The sequence below is a fragment of the Triturus cristatus genome, chromosome 5_1, assembly GCF_964204655.1.
Source record: "Triturus cristatus chromosome 5_1, aTriCri1.1, whole genome shotgun sequence".
Classification (NCBI taxonomy): Eukaryota; Metazoa; Chordata; class Amphibia; order Caudata; family Salamandridae; genus Triturus; species Triturus cristatus.
In genome coordinates, this window is record NC_140587.1 from 657,285,532 (window position 1) to 657,312,070 (window position 26,539).

Below are 26,539 nucleotides of genomic sequence, written 5' to 3' on the forward strand. Positions count from 1 at the left end.
GCACATGTGGAAGTGTGACATCATATGACTAATAAAGCTTTATTTCCTTAGTTATAACCATCCCATCTATTCAGATATGATGCTTTATGTTGAAGAATAGCCTAATGTTAAATGCAGATCTTAGAAGTTGAGGTGCAACTGCATTGTGATGTATGTAGCTTCATATGGCCAGACATACTTTCATATGGCCAGACATACTTTCATATGGTCAATTACAGCTTACTTTGTTCACCTAGAGTTAAATATCCTCAGAGACAGCTGCATGAGCTTTTAAATAGATCGCTATACCCAGGGCAGCTCCACATACAACCCCGTATATACAGGCAAAGCCCCCTCATATCCATGTAGCCCAGTACACCTGGGTTGAGTATCCCTACGTTTAGAAGGCCTCAGAGAAGATCTCAAATTAAAGAGCCGGTAGAATTAGGGAATGGAAGAGGCAAATGTTAAATCAACTGCAGATAAGTCTCTGGCACATCTAAAGTGCATTGTTATAAATCTCAAGTTGGGAAATAACTGATAAGATGTGAAGCGAGGTCGACTCAGCTTTCTACGCTTTGTACCGCAAATTTCACAGAGATATGCTATGTCTTTTGACACATTCCAAATATGAAGACAGGCAGGTTAAAGATCGTTGTACCTTAGGTTTTCCAATCAAACAAGCGGTAACCCTGTCACCCTGATATTTACAGCAGAGCAGGCTGTCGGCAGTAATGATGGATGACTGCATCAGTGGGTCAGACTGCAGTGCTTGTTTTCCTTTTTGGAAATACATTTGCCCTTGGTTTCATGTTGGTATGTATTTATTTATCGTACACGTTTTTTGAGAGTGAAGGCACTGGAGCGATTTTCATAAGTTGTGGTAACACAGCAGAATATTTGCACAGTATATTATATTTTAAAATAAATTATAAAACAATGAAGAATTCAATCAGGCTACGTCTCGCTTGGTCAGGCCAGTGGACATTAGCCATTGCGGCTAGAAGAGAAATCGAATCATTAATCACTTCAATAATTTATCATCAATAGTCAGTATTTGTGTGACTCAATGAAGAGAGATTTTAGGAAGTTTTAGAGGCTTTATTATTTCAATCTTTAGGAGCTGATCTTTTTTTGGTCAGTTTTATTAAATAATCAATCATTCAAATCAGGTTATTCAATACAATTCATAAATCATTAATAAGCATGTTCCATAAAGGAAAGAATTCCTACTCTAAGATAAAGAGAAAGGAGAGAGTGAGAACAAGTATAAAGCTTTGATAAATTCAGTACAATAATATGAGAAAAAGCAAAGCAGAACATCCCATAAAGAGAAGTTCGAGAAACTCACTAGAGTCTTGTTATAATATAGTACAGAGTCTGTGGCAAATGGGATAAAGATCTAAATCAAAGCTCAGCGTACAAGAGTGTCTGCATATGCAAGCAGAGTGAGGTTGGCAAGGGAAGTAAGGAAAGAAGTCAGTCTTGTGAAGCCCTGACAAGAAGTCCAAACTCATCTAGGAACACAGACTTATCTAAACAACACAGTTTGTTAGAATCTGCAACAGTTGCCTCTGCTGCTTGCTTCCATCCAATCATTGTGCAAGATTCTACTGGGAACCGGATTACTACTCATCATATCTTCGAGAGACTAATGTCCTATTTTAATATTGTTGCAACTAATGTTCAGCCCATGACTGAGTTTTCCCACATACACTTGTGCCAATCTGTTCTTCAAACTAAAGTAAGTTATGTAGAAGTTGAAACATCTTTTAATGGAAAATGAAACACGAGTTAATTTAAGAGGTCAACATCTAGATTATTCACTGATTCTGCAGCAACCACAGCAACGAGACCGCCCTCATCGCCGCCACAGACGACATCAGGATCCTGCTAGACAACGGTGAGACGGCGGCCCTCATCCTCCTGGATCTCTCCGCCGCCTTCGACACCATCTGCCACCGCACACTACGCACACGCCTCCACGACGCAGGGATCCGAGAGAAGGCCTTGGACTGGACCACCTCCTTCCTCACCGGCAGAACTCAGAGAGTCCGCCTCCCCCCGTCTCCCCCCGTTCCGATCCGAAGCCTCCGAGATCATCTGCCGCGTCCAGCAGGGATCCTCCCTCAGCCCGACGCTGTTCAATGTCTACATGGCACCACTAGCACGCATCACCCGACAGCACGACCTCAACATAATCTCCTACGCCGACGACACGCAGCTGATCCTCTCCCTCACCAAGGACCCTCTCCCCACCAAATCCAACCTCCACCACGGAATGAAGGCCGTCATCGACTGGATGAAGGAAAGCCGACTTAAGCTGAACTCAGACAAGACGGAGATTCTCATCCTCGAGCCCAACCCCTCAGCATGGGACGACTCCTGGTGGCCCGCATCACTGGGGACACCCCCGGCTCCTTCCAACCACGCACGCAACCTGGGAGTCATCCTCGACTCAAAACTCACCATGACCAAACAAGTCAACGCAGTCTCCTCCACCTGCTTCAACACCCTCCGCATGCTCCGCAAGATCTACAGATGATTCCCGACATACACAAGGAAAACAGTCACCCAGGCCCTAGTCAGCAGCAGATTCGACTACGGAAATGCCCTCTATGCCGGAGCCTGGTCCAAGCTCATCCACAGACTGCAAAGAATCTAGAACGCCTCTGCACGCCTGATCCTCGACGTCCCGCGCCACGACCACATCACCCCCCACCTGAGGAACCTGCACTGGCTCCCCGTCGACAGAAGAATCTCTTTCAAGCTCCTGGTCCACGCACACAAGGCACTCCACAAAACCGGCCCAGCCTATCTCAACAAACGACTCTCCTTCTACGTACCCAATAGGAAACTCAGCTCCGCTGACCACACCCTGGCCACGGTCCCACGCATCCGTAGAACCACTTCCAGAGGCAGGTCCTTCTCCCACCGTGCCGCCAAGACCTGGAACACCCTCCCCCTCAACCTACGACAAACCGAAGACCTGCTGACCTTCAGGAGACGACTCAAGACCTGGCTCTTCGACCAGTAGCAGCAGCACCCCCCCCCCCCCTTCCCCCTCAGCGCCTTGAAACCCTCACTGGTATGTAGTGCGCTTTACAAATGATTTGATTGATTGATTGATTGATTGATTGATTGATTCTGCAGATATGGTTATACAAACCCTATTTAAAACATAACATCCTAATCAATTATAACGATAAGCTCTATTGAAAGAGAAACATTTCTACAAGAATTTTTTTATCATTTATAAAATATTAATCTTATTATGAAATAGAATCTTTTAGCGCAGGTCAAGAGTTACACATTTTTGGAATACTTTCATTTTAAATGAGCTCATTCTTAACAAAAAAATCATTTAAAATTGTGAGTGAGCATTTCTAAATGAACAACCATTGACTGTGCAAATGAATTGTTTGAGTGGCTACAGATGTGTAAATGTGGCAGCTGTGTACTGTTGTTGGGATTCTGTGTGAACACAGAACTATGCGTAGGATTATGGGATCTCAGTATATAGGGACAGAGTCATCCTACCACCTTAGTACCCATGAGCCCAGGACTGACTAGCTATAGTGTCACACTTGCCCTCCTACTCACTCATAGAGGAACATGTGATTAGACACCCCAGAACATAACACTCTCGACTCTCTCAGGAATCGCGGTTACAAGACACCCCCTTTTGCTCACACTCTTGTACTTGTCCTCAATAAGATCTGACAGAGACATGAACAAGTTTAAAATATTTATTTTAACTAACGTGCTCTTATATGCAGTATACATGGCACATTAAGCAGAAAAATGCATAACACAAATACGGTCAGCAAAGCAAGTAGTCCGTAAATCATAAAAGGAGCTGTCATTATTAGAGACAGCGTAGCCTAACCTCCCTCCCCTTGTATAGAAGTTAGATGATGATCTAACAGAAGATCTCTGGGCGTTTTCTACAGACCCCGTACCTCAGTCTATTGATGGTAATTCTAATTCATTAGTTCTGTCATGCTCGCTCCCTGGAAAGGACCCTCTCCAAGTGTCTGCTACCTATCCGTGTATTCCAATAAGACCAAAGTCCATATTCCCAAACAAAAGCTGCATCTGTATGATTAGTCTAGGTGCTAGGGCCAGACCAGAACATAATTACAAGGGGCATTGTTGTTCAACCTTGCTCACAAATTTCAGACTAAATCCTTAGGAACCTGCAAAGCGTACACACAACAGTAGGTTCTCATGTGAAAATATCAAAAGAGGGATTTTCAAAATAAACTCATATAGTAACGTGTGCAAAGCAGCGGTCACTCTTCAGCGTGTTCATGCTAATTTAGGGAAGACGACAATGTCCACATGGGCCACGTGACAGTACGTGTCATCATTTTCAAACTTTTTCTTTTACTTAAGCTTGTACATTAAATGCTGCACGTTTATTATTATAACCTATATTATTGCATTTTATTTGAATGCATTACCAGAGGGCATTTCCAAGAGTAGTGAGACTGAGACAGACTATGGGTCACATGCATCAAAGTTTGCATTTGCGATTCCTAAATTGCGATTTTTAAGAAATTGCAACTTAGGAAACGCGAAATGCTTATGCATGTAGGAATCGCTAAAAAAATTGCAATTCCTACACATTCCTTAATTGCGAATCGCAAATTGCAAATCGCAATTACGGAATTGCTTCCCATCAATGGGAATTGCATGCGCAATTTGCGAGTACTAAATCGGTACTCGCAAATTGCGCATGCAATTTCAAGGGTGCAAGTGTGCCAAAAGGACAACCTGATGCACCCCTGAAATTGCATTGTTATCACATGTTGCACACACACATGCCCCAAGGGCATGTATGTGTGCAACATGGAACTTTAAAAAATGCACTTTTGTGCATTTTTCAAAGTTCTCGGAAATTACCATCAACTTGGAATTAATGGTAATTTGCATTTCTTAGTTGCAAAATCACAATACTTTTTGTTGTTAATGCACTGCATTTAGGGAATCGCAATTTGTGATTCCCTAAATGCAATCACAATTTAAGTAATTACAAATTTAGCGATTAATTTAATTGCGATTTTTGCATTTGGGATGATGCATCCCAAACGCAAAAATACTGGTCGCAAAAGGGCAGAGTCTGCCAATCTGCCCCTTTGCGACTGGTATTTTCAATGATGCATGTGGCCCTATGTGTATTTGTTTTTTAAAATCTCTATTTTTAAGGTGAATGGTGTCCCATTGCAAATCATACACGATCAATCTGAAATGTAATGCATTTTTAGATACGTAACAGAGAAACATATTTTAGATAGTGTTTAGCTCTAGAAGTTGTTACTGAAGTGTTATCATTGTTAAAGGGACAGTTGTCTTAGGATACCAAGACCGAGGTCACATACTCCTTGTGGCAAGCTCCTCAGAATAGTCATACTTCTGCAGGCTACACTGATGTAACGGATGCAGTGGTAGCTTTTGGAGGCTCCTCAATGAACCGTTGTGGTTGGATTTGGATAAGATTAAAGTCTGTGCCACTGCACAGAGAAGAGGGTATTAAAGGGGCCTACAGGACACACAGGCACCTTGCAAGTGGCTGAAGATCTGGTTGAATGTGCTAATACTTTGCAAGCAAATGGTGTAAATGGGGATCGTGTGTGAAAAAAGCATTGGAACAGTCTCAGTTTTCTCAGTCACCCTGCCTTTCATACACATGAAATCTTAGGAAAAAAAAATCCAGCCCTTGTGTTGGGGTACTTCACGGATTTGTAGTGATTTTAAAATGTATTTACAGCAGCAAACATTTGGTTTTCACTAGGCTAAGTTTCAATGCAAATTTTGCGTTCAACATTGTAGATTGATGAGGGTAGATTTCCATTTTTCCATTTCGCAGTACCAGTAGTAGACGGCACCTTCTAGTTGAACTCAGTGTCATAGGCGGACTGGTCAAAGGCTGTATCACTTTCTGGTACTAAAGATTGTAGAGATATCATAATGGTAAATGACACACAGGTGGGAGGAAATGTACTAGGCACAGAAATACTCTATGCAAAGAGGATTCCAAGTAGGTAAGCAGACCTTGACTTACTGCCCTTCTTCCATGTCACAGTTCTTACATTATAAAATGCCAAGGAGTGACAAGTCTTTAACCCCTTCGCTGCGGCGGGAATTCCGCCGCAGCGCTGGGGGTGCGGGGGGGCAGCGCGGTGGCGCTGTGCCCATGACGGAGCCGCTCCGTCATGAGCCACGGTTGAGCTGTGCTCATGACGGAGCGGTTCCGTCATGACTCCGCCCAGTTGCGTTGTCCCCCCGCACAGGCGGGGAAACAGCGCCGCGTGGGCGGAGCGGCCGCCAACAGTCGTGGCATGATGGAACCGCTCCGTCATGAGCACACGGCAACCGTGGCTCATGACGGAGCGGTTCCGTCATGAGCGGGGAAGGGGTTAAGCAATAGCCATCCCTGACACCCATGAGTCATGCACTACTCCTAATCATTTGGGTGTATTGTTTACAAAACATTGCTCAGGAATGTAAGCAACTACTCAGTAAATCATCATACTACCGGCTGCAGAAAGTGCCCCATTACAATACTTCATCCGAAGCATTGTGCTGCAATAATGTCGTAGACACTACATCAAAAGGATAAAGACAAGTCATCTTATCGCCTTCACTTACATCGTCAGGTAAGTATTAGGCAAGAATTAAAGTTAGGATTGGCATTAGGGCTAAGGTTTTCCCATTGTTAGGATTAAGGCTACGGTTAGATGTGCACCTATATTTTTAGTATAACTATGTGTTTTGCCTTTATATTGTCTGTACAGTAAGTATATGTAAAAACAATATAATGTAATAGAATATAAATGGAGATAATAAAACAGTAACATACATAGTAACACAAATACATAGTAAATACATAGTCAATATTGTGTCATACACCGCTGCAGAAGACTGTCACTGTAAGACCATATAATGAACCACAGAAAATCAACAAAAGAGGACAGAACACCACAGTACTAAACCACCAACTGCACGGTCACACAGTACACTACCAGGCACCAGGTCATTCAGCCTCCAGTAGTTCGAACGGATGAATTACATCCAAGAGGAGAGCTCTCAACAAAGGGCACAACCACACCATCATCAAGTTGTCAGGAAGCCAACCAATGACCACATGGTTTGGAGAGAAGAAGACTAATTTCTCAGAAACATGAATTTCCTGGGAGACACTAGCAGAGTACATTAGAAAATGCTAGGTATGCACAAAACAAGCAATCACTAGCAGGCTAACACATTATGCTCCATAGAGAGTAACACAGACCAAACCCACAATTTCAGAAGTGCTGCATCTCACAGTGTAGCAAACTAGACCAAGCATTGGCAAATCCAAAAGGTGTCTGCAATGTTGTAGCTATTGGGCTTGTCAATGTGAATGTCTTTAAGCCATGTTGTCTTGCAGCACATCTTCTGTTCTGCATGACTAAAAGTCATTGAAAATAGTGCTATGATGCGGCAGGTGCAGGTCACATTATAGGGCTTTATTGTATGTGAGGAGGGGCAGGACAATGAAGTGAACATGGGGGCAACAAAGACTCGGTGTGGGCTCAACATCCTGCGATTCTTGGCAAATCACTCTTTTACTTGCCTACGACAATTAATGTGTTATTGTATAATGGAACTGCTGAGCACATATAACAGTCCAATACCATTGTGTTGTGTTCGTGCTATGGAAACTACAAAGCAGAAAAAAAAGCAGCCTCAACGAGGGAGGTAATGGGGGGAACGGGTGAAGCAGGGAAGAAGGAGGGGATGGGGAGACATGCAAGTAACAATGTGAGAGGGAGGGTAGAAGCAACACTTATGGGGAAAACAAAATAAATAAGATACCACACATACTCAGGAAATATCACACATGTGGATCGCACACACCTGCGGCTCCTCCGCTATTGCTATTTTACTCTTCAGTCTATTGCAAAGAAGATGTTTCAGGTGGTATTATTTCAAATGTCACAAGTAATCTATTAATTTCAATGACTGCACTACAATTTCGAAAACTGCACATAAGTATCCCTTGGGATAATATCAGTACTGCAGCAAAAAATCAGGAATGTAAATAGATAGTAAGGTGAACCAACCAGTCTAGTTGAGGAAGATTGCACATAGAAACTACATGTTTCTATGCCTACATAAGATTTTTTATGTTTACTTTGCAATTAGTAGGAACTCAGGGCCTGATCTAGAGCTTGGCAGACAGGTACTTAGCCACAAATGTGGCATATATTCAGTCAGTCATATTACAAGTGCATTATCCCCCAATGCACTTGGAAAAAGATGTTTCTTATAGATTTTTTTTCCACTTCTAAGGCATTGTTCTTTTTTTAAAATGCGTTGATGCTGCAAGTTAGAAGAACCCCAATTGCAAAGAAACTTGTGTTTTCTTTCAAAAATAGAAAATATACTACTGGATTGTGAAATAGACGAACTCACAATCCCTTCCTCTCTACACCTTCACATTCCAATCCATGCTAATATGGTGAGATGAGAATAGTAACCATTTTTATTGCTTAATGATATATAATTGCTGTAATCATGGAATTGCAGGGCATGCCAACTTGCAGTTCGGGATAAAATATATAGAGTTATAGATGGGTATGCTGGCGCAGAATCATTTTCTTTATGTTAATCAGTTCAACCTTTGACTTACAATAGGGGTCTCCAGCTCTGCACAGAAATTTGTTTTCTCTGCAATGGATCTTTGCCACCGTTTTAGAATGAAGTATCAAAGGAAACCATCTCGATACACATCATCAATTTAGTCATTTAGTTCAGTCAATGAAGAGAGTTTTGGATCAGTTTGAAAACCTTTATTTATCAATAAAAGTTTAGTATATTATTTTGGTCTCTTTATTCAAATTAGTAACTCAGACAAATCAGTTTATAGAAATATCAAGAGAATCAAGGTTAGAGTCAATCAAGAAAATTGCAGCGTGTTCCATAAAGGAATTAAATCCCTACTCTACTCTAAGTGGATTCTAATCTACCGGAACCCAGAAAGAGTCCTTTTGGAAAAGAGCAAGATTTAAAGGAGCATTGAAATAGAATCGGATTGAAGCTGAAATCCTCATGAAGAGTAGTTCCTGAAACTCATCTGAGTCTCTTCTCTCAACTCAACATCAGCAAACAGTCGCAGCAACAACTGTTTAAACTTCAGCTAAGAAAATAGTCACAGCGGCATGTTTAAGAAAAGGCACATTTTCCTAAGTTTCATTCCATTAAGAATTTTGTGTTAATGTCTAGTATAGATTATGGCATTATTTAAGTAAATTCTTCTACTCTATCAGGTAACAGTAAATTACATGGATGTTTTAAGCAGAGGGGTCTGACTGACATTAAATAGACAGTGAGAGTAAAGATCGAGTTGTCTATGATGCCACTTAGAACCCTGGGGAGAAAAACATGCCTCTAATTCACTTTTTACCCATCCATAAGTTTATGTTATGTTTCGCCCCCAAAGTCTTCTACTCATTTTTAACTGCTGTTCAGTGGCAGAGAAGTAATAGGGGAGCTATACATAACCTGGTCTCTGTTATGTATCCCTGTCCCAAAAGTTGAAAAACAAACTTACCTGTCATCCTTGACCAAATCCAACCACTTTCCCTGACCTTCCTTTCCCCTCCTGCAGATGTGCTTTCTGCTTCCAGTCAAAGCAGGCAAGCAGTGATGTACTGACAGGGTCTCAGAGAGTCCCTTCAGCCTGGCCTGGAAGGCCTTTGTAATATCACAACAGTGGGTATTCAGTTTTGTAATCAACTGCTGCTAAGTCATAGCAGTGGGTTATGAGAGTCAGAAATTGAAATAAACAATTGAGGATCTCTATGAGAGGCTTACAAAACATTGGTATTCATTTTTAAAGTCTTATTGCATTTAAGGGTATGTTTACTAACTCTCAAGTAGCGCGACACAATTGTGCGCTGAACTTGCAGGCTTTTTTTATGTATAATAAAGACGTGCTAAGTTTAGCTATCCATTGTGCCATAAAAGCTTCAATGCAAAATTATAGTAAATTTACCCTGGTCTCTTAAGAAACTACTGCACACCTGTATGACACACAACCACAATCAAAACACATTCAGAATTGATATCTATCAATAAATGTCTTTCTACAACACAATCCTATAAAAACATACTTCACAAGAAATTACTTAATGAAACATAAAAAAAATATGTATTAATACCAGCAATAGACAAGGCCCAGATCTACAGCTCCGTATGATCCAGCATACTATTTATTTTAAGGATATATTGAACACCAGTAAAGCTTTATCACCTCAACTTCACAGTAGCCTCCTTTTGCTAAAATTGTAGGCAATCCAATATGGAGACAGATACGTGTTCATAGCAGCAGTTAGTAATAGACGGTAAGAAATCCGATCCAGGATTCAACTGGTTATTGTTTTGTTGTTATTTGTGACTTCATCGTTTTCCAATTTTAAAGAACTGGTCTTTCAACAGGAGCACAACACAATATGAATCCAAAGACGACTGGTCAGTGTCAAACAGGGTGTACTAAGGAAGAGGAAAAGACGCCATAAGTTAAGAAGAGTGGATAATAACTGAACTGAAGAATCATTCAAGAGTGTGACCTACAAACTGACAATTGAAGAGTCGACCTTCAAAAAAATCTAGGATAAATATCTGGGGCCTCATCTACAAGAAATTGATGCTGCACGGTGCTGCAAGCCATTTAGCTGCACCATGTTGCGTCATTTTCAAAGCACAGGGATGAGTCCTACTAACAACAATACGACACTTCCCTGTGCTTTCCCCAGTGCTGGCGCATAATTGGCTGTCATGAGCCAGTGCAGGCACCCTTGCGTCATTTTGCAAGTGTGCCTGCGCTGTGGGAATGATTGTTTTCGTGCAGGAAGGGTTACCATCCTGCATAACAACAATACATAATCGCATTTTCCTCTTTCTGTGCATGCTGCAGAATGAGCCATTCCTACAGCTTCCCTAGGGAGGCGAAGGATTCTGACGCATTCCCAGTTTTACAAAATGTTGTATATCTGGGAATGCGTCAAGTTCAATGGATGTTTCGTGGGAACACCCACAGCAACACCCATGGAATGCCCCCTTCACGCAGAGTAATGTGTGAAAGGGACCCATATTTACAAGGCTATGAAAAGTCACGCAGGGTGACTCTACTTGGCCTTGTAAATATGGGCAAGCCCATTGCATCGCCTGTCCATCAAAAAAAAGTGACACACCAGTGACGCAATGGGCTTGTAAGTAAGCCCCATGAACTATATGATGAATGGGTCTGACAGCAGGTAGTGACATCTATGGTTGGCTGGGGTGGCTGCATAAGTGTCATGCTGTTTCTGCAGTTGTGCCCTAATGCTATATAAAAAGTTCAATCACCTTCTAGAAGGACACTGATTGTAGCTGTTTGCTGCTTGGTTGCACAATGGATAGAATTACCCAACATGTCTGACAGTGTTATGCTTTCTTTGACACTGTACAGGCACTTGAATCTTCTATTGTAGTTGGAGACCTGAGTCTTCACACAAGGGTCTGGAGCCATTCAGGCAGGATGTAAGTTCTTTATTTTCCTTAGGTTACTGCCACAGCACGATAGCTCCTGTAAGAGCTTCAACCTCCCTCCAATTGTCATTAACTCTCCGGCTTCATCCAGCACACAGATCACTCCATTCTGTGCATAATCACATTCTCCCAGCACACACATTCAACATTTTACACCATGCCTACTCAGCCCTAGCATACACAGACACTTCACATCACTATAACATCCCCTTTCCTTACACAGAGGACAAACCAGCCTTGCCACGTCACTAGATCATCCTCTTTCCAATGTAATAATGGCCCAAAAACAAGGCAAACTATGACACCTTCTCAATCTTCAACAAATGACAAACACATGTATCACACGGACAATACAGGTTATCACACTCTTATGAACCCACACACAAAAGTGCAGCCCAGCACTCCAACATGCTCAGTACACAGTCACACTTGCTGGCCCAACCAACATGACCAGGTGCCAGACCAAAAGAAAGCACCTAAATCTGCACTCAGCATTCGGCCCTCTGTCCTTTTTGCTGTGGAAGCTTCATAGACATCAGACAGAATGTCTCCCATCCACAACATTCAAACACTTGTGTGGTCCCATACTACCAACTCAACTCCCCTCCACGTCACTATGTTGGACCAAAGGCTAAGGTGCCAGGATAGGAAGCACCTGCATACCACACCCTACACATACACCTACTAAAGCCAGTAAACATAATCATGTACACAAGCAAGACAATCTCCAATGTATTCTGCCTCCAGTTTCATGCACCTGTCCAATCCTCCCATTTGTACATGCACATATGTGTGAAACAAAACCAAAAAAGAAATAAAAGCAAACCACCTTACACTGATGTACTCTGTTTCCAGTAACATGCACATGTTGAAACTTCCTATTCGTGCACAGTGTTGATTAGTCCCAGACTAGCTCTGGAGCACACCCAAGGAGACTTGTGGCTTCTGGTTGCAACACATGAGGTACTACACTTCTCCATGTCTCCTCTCATGACATGGTGCTACCCTTCCCCAGTTTTGAACACCATGGTGTATCTCCCCATACTTCCTCAAGCTACAGTTTACTACTTTCCCCAATTTTAACATCATCATGAACAAGTGTACCACACTTTTGTCTGTTGTGACATGGTGGCTTCTCCTATTCCCCTCCTTCACAATAGAGGTGGGTGAGTGACTCACTCTAATCTCATCTTCCAAGAATTAAGGACAAAACATTAGCCTTTGATGTCAGAAAGAGATACCCATCTAGAGGCTGAATTGCACAGTATGGAAAATATAGGTTCAATCTCAGCTTCCTTGCTTGACCAAATTGTGTGAACCTAGGCAAAAATCTTTATTTATTCGAGGCTCCTTATTGTTCATTATCACACATAACACTACGTTAAAATATGTACAAAAACATCTCTTGTGTTTAGTAGCCTATAATGTAGCTCCATCTATAATAAGAATCTAGGCCACACATAGGGTAAACATGACACCGGACTTACCTCTTAGTTTACTAATAGCATTGCCATCACAGCGGGGACAGGAATAAATAAACCAACATGAGTCGAAAAGTTAGTAATGTACCTGCAATTCTCTTCCAGTTTGAGCTGGTGATACCCTTTGTTCAAATCAAGGCGGGAAAAGACTTTAGCTCCATTCAGCTGCGTAATCATGTCAGCAATGTGGGGTCATAGATGTCATTCTCTTTTAATTGCCTTGTTCGCATGCCGCAGATCAGTGCAGATGTGCACGCCTCCTTCACTATCCTTTTTCACCACTACCACTATGGGTGATACCCATGGTGTCAGACCAGTGAATCACTCAATGATGTCATGCTTTATGAGTATATCAAGTTCTTTCTCAACAGTCTCTAGTAAATGAAATGCAATCTGTCTATGTCATTGAGCAAACAGAAGAATGTCCTCATTTATGTGAAGTTGTACTTTCATGGCTTAATTCTTCCTGGTCCATGAAACAATAACAGAAACTGTGACAGTGATGGGTGGTAAACTTTTAGATGAGGAATTTGACAACACTCAACGTTGTTCAGTTTTTACTTGCTGACCTGGTGTGTTCGCTTAGCCATGTGTGCGCGCATAGAGTGTTGCATTTGGAATGTTCTGCCATCCATTTTGATTTCTCTACGTGACGCACTTGATCTTTCTCTTGCTTTGCAAACCGTTACAAAATAGTTCTCTTTCCTTCATCCTTTGCATATCTGTCCAATGGCGGGACATTTACCTTCATGTGGAAGGGAAAATCCACATTGAAAACACAACTTCTTTTTCTTTGGATACATTACTTTATTGCCTTCCACCTTGCATTACAACGTAATTTTCACACTCATCGTTGATTCATTTTGGGCCATTCTGGCCTCCATGTTAGCTACTTGTCTGTTAGCTCTTTCTTCCGCTCTGGCAGCCATGAGTACTCTCTCCAAGCTCAGTGTCTCTTTTAGTATTCGTCATCTGAAGGAATCGGTGAGACAACCATTTATTACTCTGAGACGCATGGCCTCTTCATCATTGAACTTGCAATGCTTGATTAGCGGATCAAGTCTTTCTCCAAACTCATCCATTGTTTTCACCAGCTCTCTGCCTTTCCTGACTGAAAATGCACCTTTCATTGTCAACATTCAGCATTGGATTTAACTTGATGTTTAACGCTTCTTTAATTTGACGGTACGTCACTTCATCACCTTGTGGTATTTTTGTTATCATTTCTTTTACTCCTTCACCCGCTTAATTTTTTAGATATTTAATGATCTTTTTGTAATTTAATTTTTTAGATATTTAATGATCTTTTTGTCATTTACTTCTTCCAGCGCATCAATGAAATCATCAAAGGATTCGATCCAGGCAGTTCATCTGTCACCAATATTTTGCTTTTTGGTGGTATCGAAAGGAGGTGGTGGTTTTAGGAATGGGGCAACATCATAACCTGTGGAACTTTCTGCTGAAAGGAGCAGAGCTTGCTTCGGCAGTGTCTGCTGCCCTCTTGTACTGGCATCTTCATCAAGCACTTGCTGTGTGCTAACATTTAGGTCGGCTCACCCGCTCTCAGGCTGTGCGGCACTGTCTTCTTCCTTGGTGGTGAGAAGCGGCTATGTTTCTTGTACAGGTTCTTTATCCTTCTCACCTCTTTGCATTGTACCTGGTTTCTACTGCCTTTAGCGTTGTCACACTGTATGAACGTTGGCTATGTGTTAGGCTGTGGCCTAGTACCTTTTGTCATGACTTTGCCAGCAAATTTCTAGCTGGCGACAAACAAACTTTTGGTAATGCCTGCACTTTCTTCAGAGGCTGTGCACTGGAGAGGTGCTTTGACTCCACATACACCAACCGTCGATTTCCACTTCAACTGAGGCACACGTGGCATGCATGAGCAGTGTGCTGGAACACGGCACACTCTCCGGGAGAGCACTCTCAGTTCTTTGGGTTGCGAGGTTTATGTAATCCTCTAACTTGTCACAGGATGTAGCATCCTCCCCAGCATGGGTACATGCAAATGAGTACACCACACACAGAACTTGGTATAAAACATCTTTATTACTCAGCGTGTAACCATTAACTGAACATTCTGTATCATGAATTCTATCACCCACACATGTATGTAAATGTTCTACAGGGTCCACCAGGAAACAAAAAAGTCCTGCCATCTTTACCTCACAAGACCCTACACAGGCCATCAAGCTCTGGGACAACTAAGAGCAACAAAACAAACTTCTAACTATACCAACTGCAACAATACTATTTCACAATTAAGGAACTAAAATCACAAACATCATATCACCACTTTATACAGTTTCTCCAAAATGCAATCAAAATACAAATATGTACTCATTTTTTTTTCTCACGGATACCCATTGCCTTTATTTACACACAAGACAAAACTAGGCATGCCACGTCACTACAGCTTACTTGCATAATGTTTTCAGGAGTGCTAAATGTGTCCTGTGACAAAAGTACTTAGAGTGCTACCTTGCTGTTCCGGTCAGCCCTGGGAGGATGCCAGCAAGTAAAAATAGAAATGGAGGAAAGAGCACTGGCTATTTTTACCCCATCCTGGCACTCAGCACAGTGCCATAACATGGAAGGGATTGAAAGTGCACGACAGGTCAGCAACACTGGGAAGGGATTTGTCAGGCAAGAGTTACAGCGAGAGATTAGCTGTCTCAAACACGTTCAGACAGGGCTGAGGGAGCGGAAGTGACAGTCTAGCAGATGACAGGAGGAACGGGAACTCGGAGGATGGCCGCGAGTTGCCTCGTACTAGGATTCGTTCCATGTATATACAGCGTGAGGCGGGTAAGTCCCAATCTGAAGAGAGCAGTATACAAGTGTCCCTTGAATGCCTCTGAATGCAAATAGGAGGTCATCGTTCGATAAACTGTATGAGGTCATCGTTCGATAAACTGTATGTGCGCGTGCTTCGTTTTAGTTACAGCACCCCACCACACACTGGTCCGATCTGTGTACACATCTCAGGCTTGAATGCTAACAAGGGGCCTGATTGTGAACCCCCCAGTAAAAATGGCGGTAATGTCTGGGGCAGAAATAGTACTGAAAGCAGTCATTACCGCTATATTTAGAGAATGGCCATTAATGTGGCAGTATACTCATTTCTGCATGCTCCGTCCATAGCCATTAGCTGCTGGAAATAATTGTGGGCATTATAGGGAAGTTTGAAGCGCCGAAGTGCCTCGTGCACACTGTTAATATTGATGCTGGTCACCTTCAGTTTTTTTTTTTAATGGCGGCTCAATTATGTTCTAAAGTGCCATATCACACAACAAAGCAGTGCCTGATAAAATCTTTAATTTTATTCAAATAGCACACCTATAGGTTTAAACAAAATTACCAACTCCATGGGCTATTTCAACCGATGGCAAAAACAATATATTAACAGTGACACCTTCCTGTTATTTTCATAGGTGTAATGCAGCAAGCGGGAAAAATGCACTGTCTGTAACGGTTGCCTTATGGGTAGGTTTTAATGATTCTCTTGGTCAATTCAGCTTTTCATTCTTCTAAGGTCACTAAAATGCGCTCAAATGATTGCAAGGTGCTTCAGTGGAAGCGCTATGCAGCACTAACACCTGTGCTGCCTGTTCCCCAAGACGATCCGGTGCCCTCTGGCCGTTGTATGAAATGGCGACTGACAGAGTGGCTGGTGGAAGCCGCTGGCTACATCACACTGTAAGAGCCAAAGCAGGACTTCTTATCTTTAGAGCGAATATTAGCACGTGTTTGTAACTGGCATACATACGTTAAAGATGCACTCTCGGATTTTCCTGCAAACATTGAGAGGCTTGTCTGTTAAATTCGAGCCCTTTCCGAATCCCACTAGAACAGGATTAAGTTATCCGTTTAATTCACTCACTGGTGTCCCCGCGCGGGGAAAGCGCATTTCCACTTGAGGCCCTCTGCGCCGGCTTCTCGTTTATAGCGTCTGGCACAGCTAATGAGTTGCATTCTGCTAAAGTCGCGGCATATGATACCACAGGTGTTTACTCTGTGCATCTGAAAACATTGTGATGCGGTGAAGCGGCTGCAGCCTCTCGCTGCTTCTCATATCAAATGCATGGAGGAATCAAACCACGAAGTGCCTATTTTATGCGGTAGGGGCAAGCGAGATTGGCTGGCATTGCCAATGCGTATTTTGGTTGCAGCAGAGCACTAGTGTCACTAGGAGTCAGCTATCACTGTAGTGAGGCCGGAGAGTTATTTTGCCAATCTCGGTAGCCGGACAAACAAACTCCTTGTCCAATGGACGTCTGTTAGAGAGATTCTGTGCACCTTATTACTTATTGTACTTGGCTTAAATGTTACCTTGCTTAAAACAAATCGATCAGTTGGAAGGCAAAAGTTATCTGCCCACTGGCATACACTGGCTCAACGTATCTATACAATGGCAGCTGCCCACAGGTGTGTGTCCTGGCGGCTGTCCACAGTCATGTTTCCAGTAGGGTGCACCTCTATTAGTAATAACTAAGGGCCCGATTACGACCTTATCTGTCCACCGCCAGCCTGCAGCAGCGGTGATCGGGAGAACGGCAACAAGCCGGTGGCATCCCGACCGCCGCATTAAGAAAATGACCGACAGGCTGGCAGTGACACTGCGGCGATTCCACAGCGGCGGCGGCATGTTTCAGCTCATAGAGAGACCCCGAAGCAAATGCTGCTGCAGTGCAGCGCCTCTTGCACGTCAGGTGCACGGTGTACCATGCACCATGTTGTGCATGGCACATTGCTCCCATGACATTGCAAACACAGGGGAGCACAAAATGTACCCCCATGCACAGTCCCCAATGGGCAAAATCACCCTGGAGCCCTGTTTGGGGCCCCTTCCCAGCCTTTCCGCTGATCTTTTCATGGCGGGGCTCCCGCCATGGAAAGGTCAGCAACAACGCAGGTCGTGATCAGCATGTAGGTGCCAGCTTCAGCACCGTCACCATGGCCCACCGCTTTCCCCACTGCTGCGTGATCCAAGATCATGGCGGTGGTGGACTGCCATGCACGTAATTGTGCAGCCGGACAGCTGAGGAGGCAGCAGTTGGACCGCCACCGAGAGTACGGCGGTCCCAAGACCACCGTACACGTAATCAGCCCCTTTATCACAGTTAGTGCAAACAGGCACAGTATCTCAATGCAAGAGGACTATTGGACCAGCAGGTTATCTCCCTGGCAACAAACTTTTTGGCAGTGGATTCATATACGAGAGAAGTCTATTTTGTGAGGTTAAATCTACGCCCAGTTATTCGCGCCCTGCCCTGGATGTCCCAGAGCATCTCCCTTTTGACCCAAGTCTGTGTTCTGTCAGAATGGAGTAAGTATCTACCTCTAAGTACACTAGTCGGGTGGTGTTGCCGAGTTGGGTAGATATGAGCAGTGTCTCTGTGATGAAGGATAAGAAAATTATAGGCGTGAGGGAATCAAGATTCCTGTACCGCCACTGCTCTCCCATGGGAAGCTGCAATCAATTCATTTTAGGAATTAAATGTTATTAATGTTCTTTAAACAGCAGCATAGCAATAATGCCATGGGTCCTGATGCAGGCAAGAAAATAGCCTCTTTGACTGCTGATGAGGTAATAAAATACAACAATTATCAGGGTTCAATGAACCCCTGAGGGCTCTGGGCTCTGGTGCACTGCACCTGCTGCACCAATGCTAGCTACGCCTCTTCCTTAAAATACAAATGTGAGACATATAGTATTCCACAGTCATCTAAAGAATTCCACTGGAAATTATTTGCCAATTATTGCTTACTCTAGCTTACTACACCTCATAGGAGACATATAGAAATGATGAGCCCTCCAGATCACGTGGGATGCTTGCCATCTCCGAAGTGATTGACAGTATTTGTTTGTCCATTGTTGTCCTGAGTGAGCCACTCTTCCTGCTGCTGAAGCCAGAGTATCCCAGGCTCTTCTACAAGGCTTAGCGTGCAGCAGAAGTTCTTGAAGTGTGTTATGTGAAAAGCACATCATATTTCGTTATTATTATTTATTTATAATGTGTAGGTCAACGTATGAAACTCTGACAAGACTTGCTTATTATTCACATTAATTAACCTCTTCAGTGCCCCGCCCTTTCCACGCCCTGTGCCGGGCGTTTCATTAGCGGGCGGGGTTCATGACGAGATAGTCATGTCATGGGCACAGCGCAACCGCGCTCCATGACGAGACTATCTCGTCATGGGCACTGAAGGGGTTAAACAAATGCCCTGATCTGAATCTAAAGCACCAATGTGCAGTGTGTGGCAAGTAAACAACCATCACACTGGATGGATGGATGGATGGATGGATGGATGGATGGATGGATGGATGGATGGATGGATGGATGGGTGGATGGATGGATGGACGGACGGGCGGACGGACGGACGGACGGACGGACGGACCGGCCGACCGACAGACAGGCAGGGAGGCGGACGGACGGGCAGAGGACAGACGGCTGGATGGATAAAGGAGTGAAAGAAGGATGGAGAGAAGGAAGGAAATATTAGAATTTGAGAATGCCCACAGGGGGAGCAATCTCCCTAGAGACTGCTGGGTTTGCTTGCCTCATCCATTTGCTCAGACCTGTATGGGACGTGGTTCAAAGTGGGGTATTTGAATTTTGGGGTATTTGATATTTTTTGACTTTTTCCTTTGACGTAACCCTTCAGAATAAAGAGGTCAGCTTTGATCAATTCTTTGTCATGACTACCAACGTAGGCTTCTTGTCTGGAGCATAAGCTTTCTCATCAGATAAAAAGTGCAATACAAACTCACTTTTCAGTGGAAGCACACACCTTCTGCACAATCAAAACTGCTAAAGAGGAAGAGCAACATATGGGAAGAGCCTAAGACCCTCTCTTAGTACTGCGTCTTTTCTATTGATTGCATACAGTTAGCTGAAATTGCACAGTTAAGCCAGACCTAAAAAGTGACAAAATGACTGGAGCGGGAAAGCTGTGGAAAAAGTGCATGGTCTTCACCGGCGCCACTCAGTGACAATAGATGCACTGACTTTAATGTGCGTAGACAAAGGGTTGGATATAGTGAATTCAGTTCAGAATGTATTATATGGATCCATAAATGTCCATAAAAGCATCAAGGATGCAAACTAAGACAAAGAGTCTTGAGCTAGGACTTAATGGGAAGATGCTCAGGAGAAGCATAAAGGCGCAATAAACGAAAAGAATAAGGGCCATATTTACGGTAAAAGTAATGCAACGCAGGGCAGCAATTCACCATTGCTGCACAGCATTACAGGGAAAGGGAAGAAATGCACCATATTTTAAAGAATACAACACATTGCTTTCCTTGTCCCTGAGCTGGTGCCGCTTTGGGCTGTCTAGCACCAACGCAGGCACCCTTGCACCATGGTGCATGCATTGTAGGCAGGATTGTTTTTGTGCAGGAAGGGACACCTTCCTGCACAAAAACAATCTTGAGAGGAAAATTCCTCTTTCTATGTATGCTGCAGAATGCAGCACCATAGAAAGAGGAAGTAACGAGGAGTAATAAAGATATTTCTCCTTGTTACGCCTCACCTGGGGAGGTGTTTCTTTTTGGGCATTCCCAGGTTTGCCAGTTCTGGTAGATCTGGGAATACGTCGAAAACCATGGGAGTTGCATGGGAACACTCACACAACGGCCAGGGAACACCTCACCGGTGCAGAGTAAAGCAACACAGTGATTTCAACTGCATTGCTTTACTCAAGATTTATGAAGCCACTCAGGGTCACGCAAGGTGGCTTTGTGTGGCTTCATAAATCCCTTTTTTGAGTTGTATCATAAGTTTGGTTTGTAAATATGCCTTTAATTGTTGCAATGACAGAAAGATTTTGAAACGTCATCTAAAGAGTTGTGCGTGCTTTCGAGCAGTGTAAAATTAGATTTCTGTTTTATTTGTATATTGATTTTGTACTTCACGAGTTGTTTCCTTTTAACATAATTATTAAAAAGAAGTATGGAAATGTGTTGGACATCCATTAAATATGAGTGCATGGTACGAAAAGGGCTCCAAAAGATTTCAAGGGATTTGTGGTATTATTAACTTAGAGGCGCGAATACACCGTTGGAGAAAATGTAGATTTCTGTTATTACAGTTGCCAGGAAATGAACAGACTAGATGGTTTTGTAGTCCTTATCTGCCATCAATTCTGACAAAGGAATTTTGTGGGCTTCATAAGTCTGTTTCCAGCATGTAGGCCAGCTAGATTCTATGGCAGAGCTTTAGAAGCTTGAAAATGTGATTTGTATTGTCTGGGAAACGGCGCCTTCTAGAACAATTTTGTTGACTAAGGGCTTCATTATAAACTGCTCCGTAAAAAGAGTGTGGGAATGTCCATTATTATTCCTATTGTTGTTATTGCTAATATTATCAGCCATTATGAGTTTGAGACTCGGAATGGGATTTAATATGTGGGTGCCGGCTAACACCAGGCCCTTTGCCATATGTGTTTTCCAAATTCTGATCCCTTTTCTGCGCATATATTCCACCTGCAATTTGTGACTGGAAAAGCAGATGATTTTACCGAGTCCCTTGCTCATTGCACCATCAGGATTCAGGCAAGCCGGGCCGATGAAGGCTGTGATGCCAGAAACCGGTCCCCGGAAGCTTGTTTCCTTCCCAGTATAAGAATTGGCTTGGTAGTTTGGTTTGCCCTGTTCCCATCATGCACTGGGACAGGTACAGACCAATTTGCTTGTAGCCAGGTTCTGAGCTGGGATGGTGCAGTGAGCTAAAAAAAGTGTGATGGATTAAAACCATGATCTCTTGACTTGGTAAGAGTATTCTGCATCATTCAGAAACTCTGTCCATCACCACCCCCTTTTTCCCAAATCGATTTTATCCACACTCAGTGTGGGAGGGTATGCTCAGACGTGAGTCCCTTGCTCATTGCACCATCAGGATTCAGGCAAGCCGGGCCGATGAAGGCTGTGATGCCAGAAACCGGTCCCCGGAAGCTTGTTTCCTTCCCAGTATAAGAATTGGCTTGGTAGTTTGGTTTGCCCTGTTCCCATCATGCACTGGGACAGGTACAGACCAATTTGCATGTAGCCAGGTTCTGAGCTGGGATGGTGCAGTGAGCTAAAAAATGGTGATGGATTAAAACCATGATCTCTTGACTTGGTAAGAGTATTCTGCATCTTTCAGAAACTCTGTCCATCACCACCCCCTTTTTCCCAAATCGATTTTATCCACACTCAGTGTGGGAGGGTATGCTCAGACGTGAGTCCCTTGCTCATTGCACCATCAGGATTCAGGCAAGCCGGGCCGATGAAGGCTGTGATGCCAGAAACCGGTCCCCGGAAGCTTGTTTCCTTCCCAGTATAAGAATTGGCTTGGTAGTTTGGTTTGCCCTGTTCCCATCATGCACTGGGACAGGTACAGACCAATTTGCATGTAGCCAGGTTCTGAGCTGGGATGGTGCAGTGAGCTAAAAAATGGTGATGGATTAAAACCATGATCTCTTGACTTGGTAAGAGTATTCTGCATCATTCAGAAACTCTGTCCATCACCACCCCCTTTTTCCCAAATCGATTTTATCCACACTCAGTGTGGGAGGGTATGCTCAGACGTGAGTCCCTTGCTCACTGCACCATCAGGATTCAGGCAAGCCGGGCCGATGAAGGCTGTGATGCCAGAAACCGGTCCCCGGAAGCTTGTTTCCTTCCCAGTATAAGAATTGGCTTGGTAGTTTGGTTTGCCCTGTTCCCATCATGCACTGGGACAGGTACAGACCAATTTGCATGTAGCCAGGTTCTGAGCTGGGATGGTGCAGTGAGCTAAAAAATGGTGATGGATTAAAACCATGATCTCTTGACTTGGTAAGAGTATTCTGCATCATTCAGAAACTCTGTCCATCACCACCCCCTTTTTCCCAAATCGATTTTATCCACACTCAGTGTGGGAGGGTATGCTCAGACGTGAGTCCCTTGCTCACTGCACCATCAGGATTCAGGCAAGCCGGGCCGATGAAGGCTGTGATGCCAGAAACCGGTCCCCGGAAGCTTGTTTCCTTCCCAGTATAAGAATTGGCTTGGTAGTTTGGTTTGCCCTGTTCCCATCATGCACTGGGACAGGTACAGACCAATTTGCATGTAGCCAGGTTCTGAGCTGGGATGGTGCAGTGAGCTAAAAAATGGTGATGGATTAAAACCATGATCTCTTGACTTGGTAAGAGTATTCTGCATCATTCAGAAACTCTGTCCATCACCACCCCCTTTTTCCCAAATCAGCTAGATTCTATGGCAGAGCTTTAGAAGCTTGAAAATGTGATTTGTATTGTCTGGGAAACGGCGCCTTCTAGAACAATTTTGTTGACTAAGGGCTTCATTATAAACTGCTCCGTAAAAAGAGTGTGGGAATGTCCATTATTATTCCTATTGTTGTTATTGCTAATATTATCAGCCATTATGAGTTTGAGACTCGGAATGGGATTTAATATGTGGGTGCCGGCTAACACCAGGCCCTTTGCCATATGTGTTTTCCAAATTCTGATCCCTTTTCTGCGCATATATTCCACCTGTAATTTGTGACTGGAAAAGCAGATGATTTTACCAAGTACATTATTACCACCTAGTATTACATCACCTGGAATGAGAAATTGGGTTGTTGGTTGAGGAGGGTGAATTCCTCCTCAAACAAATGCCTCAATCCTTGTTAGAGTGAACCACAAAAAGTCACTGAATTAACCTGTGCTTACCCCTCTGGTAGCTTGGCACAAAAAGCAGTGAAGCTTAACTTAAAGCCAGTGTGTAAAGTATTTATGTGGCACACGAACAGCAATAGAGTGAGTCCACCACACAAGAAAAAAATCCCACACCAATTTAGAACAATTGAGTAGAATTTAAAAAATATTTTAATACCAAAACTGCAAAAATCCAATCTGTAGACAGCACAATGCTGAACTAGGACAAAGCCACAAGTTCAGGCTGACAGTAATGGAGCGCAGGCCGGGCACAGGACCAAGTTTGGCCAGATGAGGATTACACCTTATGTCCTTGGTCTGTGTAGCGTTGCTTTGTGAGGCTTTACATCATCTGGCATTGGTTCTGATGTGGAGTTGCGAGGGCTGTGATGCAAGGTCCTATGTTGAGATGCGCCATACTGCGTTGATTCCTATGAAGAACTGCGAGGTTCTGCAATGCAAGGTTCTGAGTCAAGTTGTGTTGCGCTGCCTTGATTCTGATGAAACTGGTAGCTGTGTGGCAAGCCTTTACGGACTTTGCATCACTCTACGTTGATTCTGATGAGGCTGGCAGCTGTGCAGTTAGACATTGCGTCGCTCGTCACCAGTTCTGATTAAGTTTTCAGCTATGCAGCAGGCTTTGTGGAGATTTGAGCTTAATTTGGTGGAACATTCAGTTACGCCACGAGAAGCTCTCTTTGATATCAGCCAAGGGCCCAGGACCTGGGGAGGCACCAGTTGGAGATTAAGAATTCACCCAGCAGAGGTGAGCATGGCTCAGGTAGGACCAGTTGCATGTCCAGGCAGGTCCTGTGCAGTCGGTCAGTTGGACACTTACAGCTGACCAAGCTTGTTATGTCCCTGTTGCTCAAAACAGGAGGTAAGTCAGCTGACCCTTGAAGTCAATGAGCCTGGGATGAAGATGCTAGTGTATGTTCTCATAAAGTAGGACAGCCTCAAGCAGCAACAAGGAAGCTGGGTGTCCTTCTTCTGTAGTTTCCACAGGTGAAGGAGTGTACTGAAAAGTGAGGGTGAGGGTCCTTTTTTTATACCTGGAACCCACATTGAAGTGAAGAAACCTCTGGAGGCTTCCCCCTCAGAAGTGTCTGAAATGTCCTGCCTCCCTGCCCTGGCTCCAGTGTGGCTATGGACACAAAAGGCTAGTGTGAAGTCATTTGTTTATATTGAGGCAGCCCAAATGAACTGCAAGTGGGGCAGGTGACTTCTCCGCCCCCTCATCCTTCCATAGATGGCCCATCCTGCCAAGACCTAGACTCTGTATTGTGTGACTGTCTAGGAGGAAAACACAAAGGCCAACAGCCAATTACTTCTAGTCATGTGATTCAAGAACATGCTGCGGACACCAAATAGTTAGGACAAGAAAATGCCTACTTTCTATCGCAACAACATTGTTGTTTCGATGTTCCATTTTTGAAAGGAGAATAACAGATCAGTGTTGGCACTTGTTTTGTGTTTTTAGATATTGGGGCTCAGCCTCACTGATTAGGGTCCAAAGCCTTTACAGTTGTTTGCTGATTTGGCGGGTGCAAACCCGCGAGGTTTGTCTTGACAGTTAAAGCTGTCAGAAAGTTGTGTCAGAAAAATTTAGTGGATTCCGTGGAGAACCGCATGACATTGGAGTGTTGGCTCTGTTGAGCATTTTTTGTTTTGAAAGGCTAGAAACAGTGAGAAATTGAGTTTGGTTTGTTTGTTTGGGTAACATGTCAGAACGTGACACTTTGACCTTTGTTTTGTGGCCAATTGTTTAGTGCATGGCATTTAGAGAATCAAAAAGTTCTGAACAGTTTTAAACATGTTTGATCTTTGGCCCTGTTTTTTGATTGTTTTTGTGATTGAATTGTGACAACTTTTGAAAATTGTTTTGGGAAAGTGGGCTGGGTTTTTGGGTTGTTGGTGAGTCAGGGAAGTGTGATTGAGATCATTGCGTAATTGGTGTGGTACAAGTGGGTTGAATGGGTGTTGAAAATGATGGGAATGTTAAACTTGTGGGAATGTAAGGAAGAAAAATGGTATGTGTGTGGGATGACGATTAGGTATTTTTTCAAAAGGTTTTAAAGGTTGTGATGGTGTATTTTGCGTGTATTTTTGTCTATGATGGAAAAATAAACTTTTGATTAATTCAGATGGAAATTGATTTTCCGTGGCTACATTGTTGTTTTGATGTTCCATTTTTGAAAGGAGAATAACAGATCAGTGTTGGCACTTGTTTTGTTTTTGAGATATTGGGGCTGTTTATGTCCTACCCTAGGTGTGACAATTGGATTTAAAAAAAGGTTTGGGTCTGGAAAAAGGCTAATTTTGCTAGGTCGAAATGCCAGCTAAAACTGCACATACAAGCTGCAATGACAGACCTGAGACATGTTTCAAAGGAGGACTTAAGTGGGTGGCACAATAAGTGCTGCAGAACATCTAGTAGCATTTAATTTACAGGTGGTGGGTACAAGTAGTACCACTTTGCTCGGGACTTACAAGTTAATTAAATAAAACCACTTGGGTGTCAGCCAAATATACCATGTTTAAAGGGAGAGCACAAGCCCTTTAGCATTGGTTATCCGTGGTACAGTGTGCAGAGTCCTAAGACCAACAGGGCAAAATTCATCAGAACAGGAGGAGTGAGGCAAAAGGTTTGGGGGAAAATTACCCTAAGGCTCATAGGTCTAACACCCTGGTAAATTGTGTAATCATGTGAAGTGGTATTCCCACAAGAAAAAGTGTGGAATCACTACTTTGCACAACTTGTAATGAGGCTATGAGTTGCTGTCACATAGTCAAATCAGCACATGATTAAA

General features: G+C 43.4%; 1 protein-coding gene across 5 annotated transcripts in view; it reads left to right on the forward strand.

Moving 5' to 3' along the window:
* The window catches only part of LOC146831343 (regulator of G protein signaling 20-like), a 434,196-nt gene that overhangs the window by 210,862 nt on the left and 196,795 nt on the right, over positions 1 to 26,539 (forward strand). Inside the window, exon 1 of one of the 5 annotated variants that reach the window (XM_085605621.1) lies at positions 15,626 to 15,851. The exons of the other annotated variants lie outside the window; for them this stretch is intronic. Coding sequence (XP_085461747.1) covers positions 15,768 to 15,851 — 84 coding nt within the window. The 5' untranslated portion in view covers positions 15,626 to 15,767. Of the gene's footprint in view, positions 1 to 15,625; positions 15,852 to 26,539 lie in introns of those variants that run through there. 5 annotated transcript variants of the gene reach the window in all.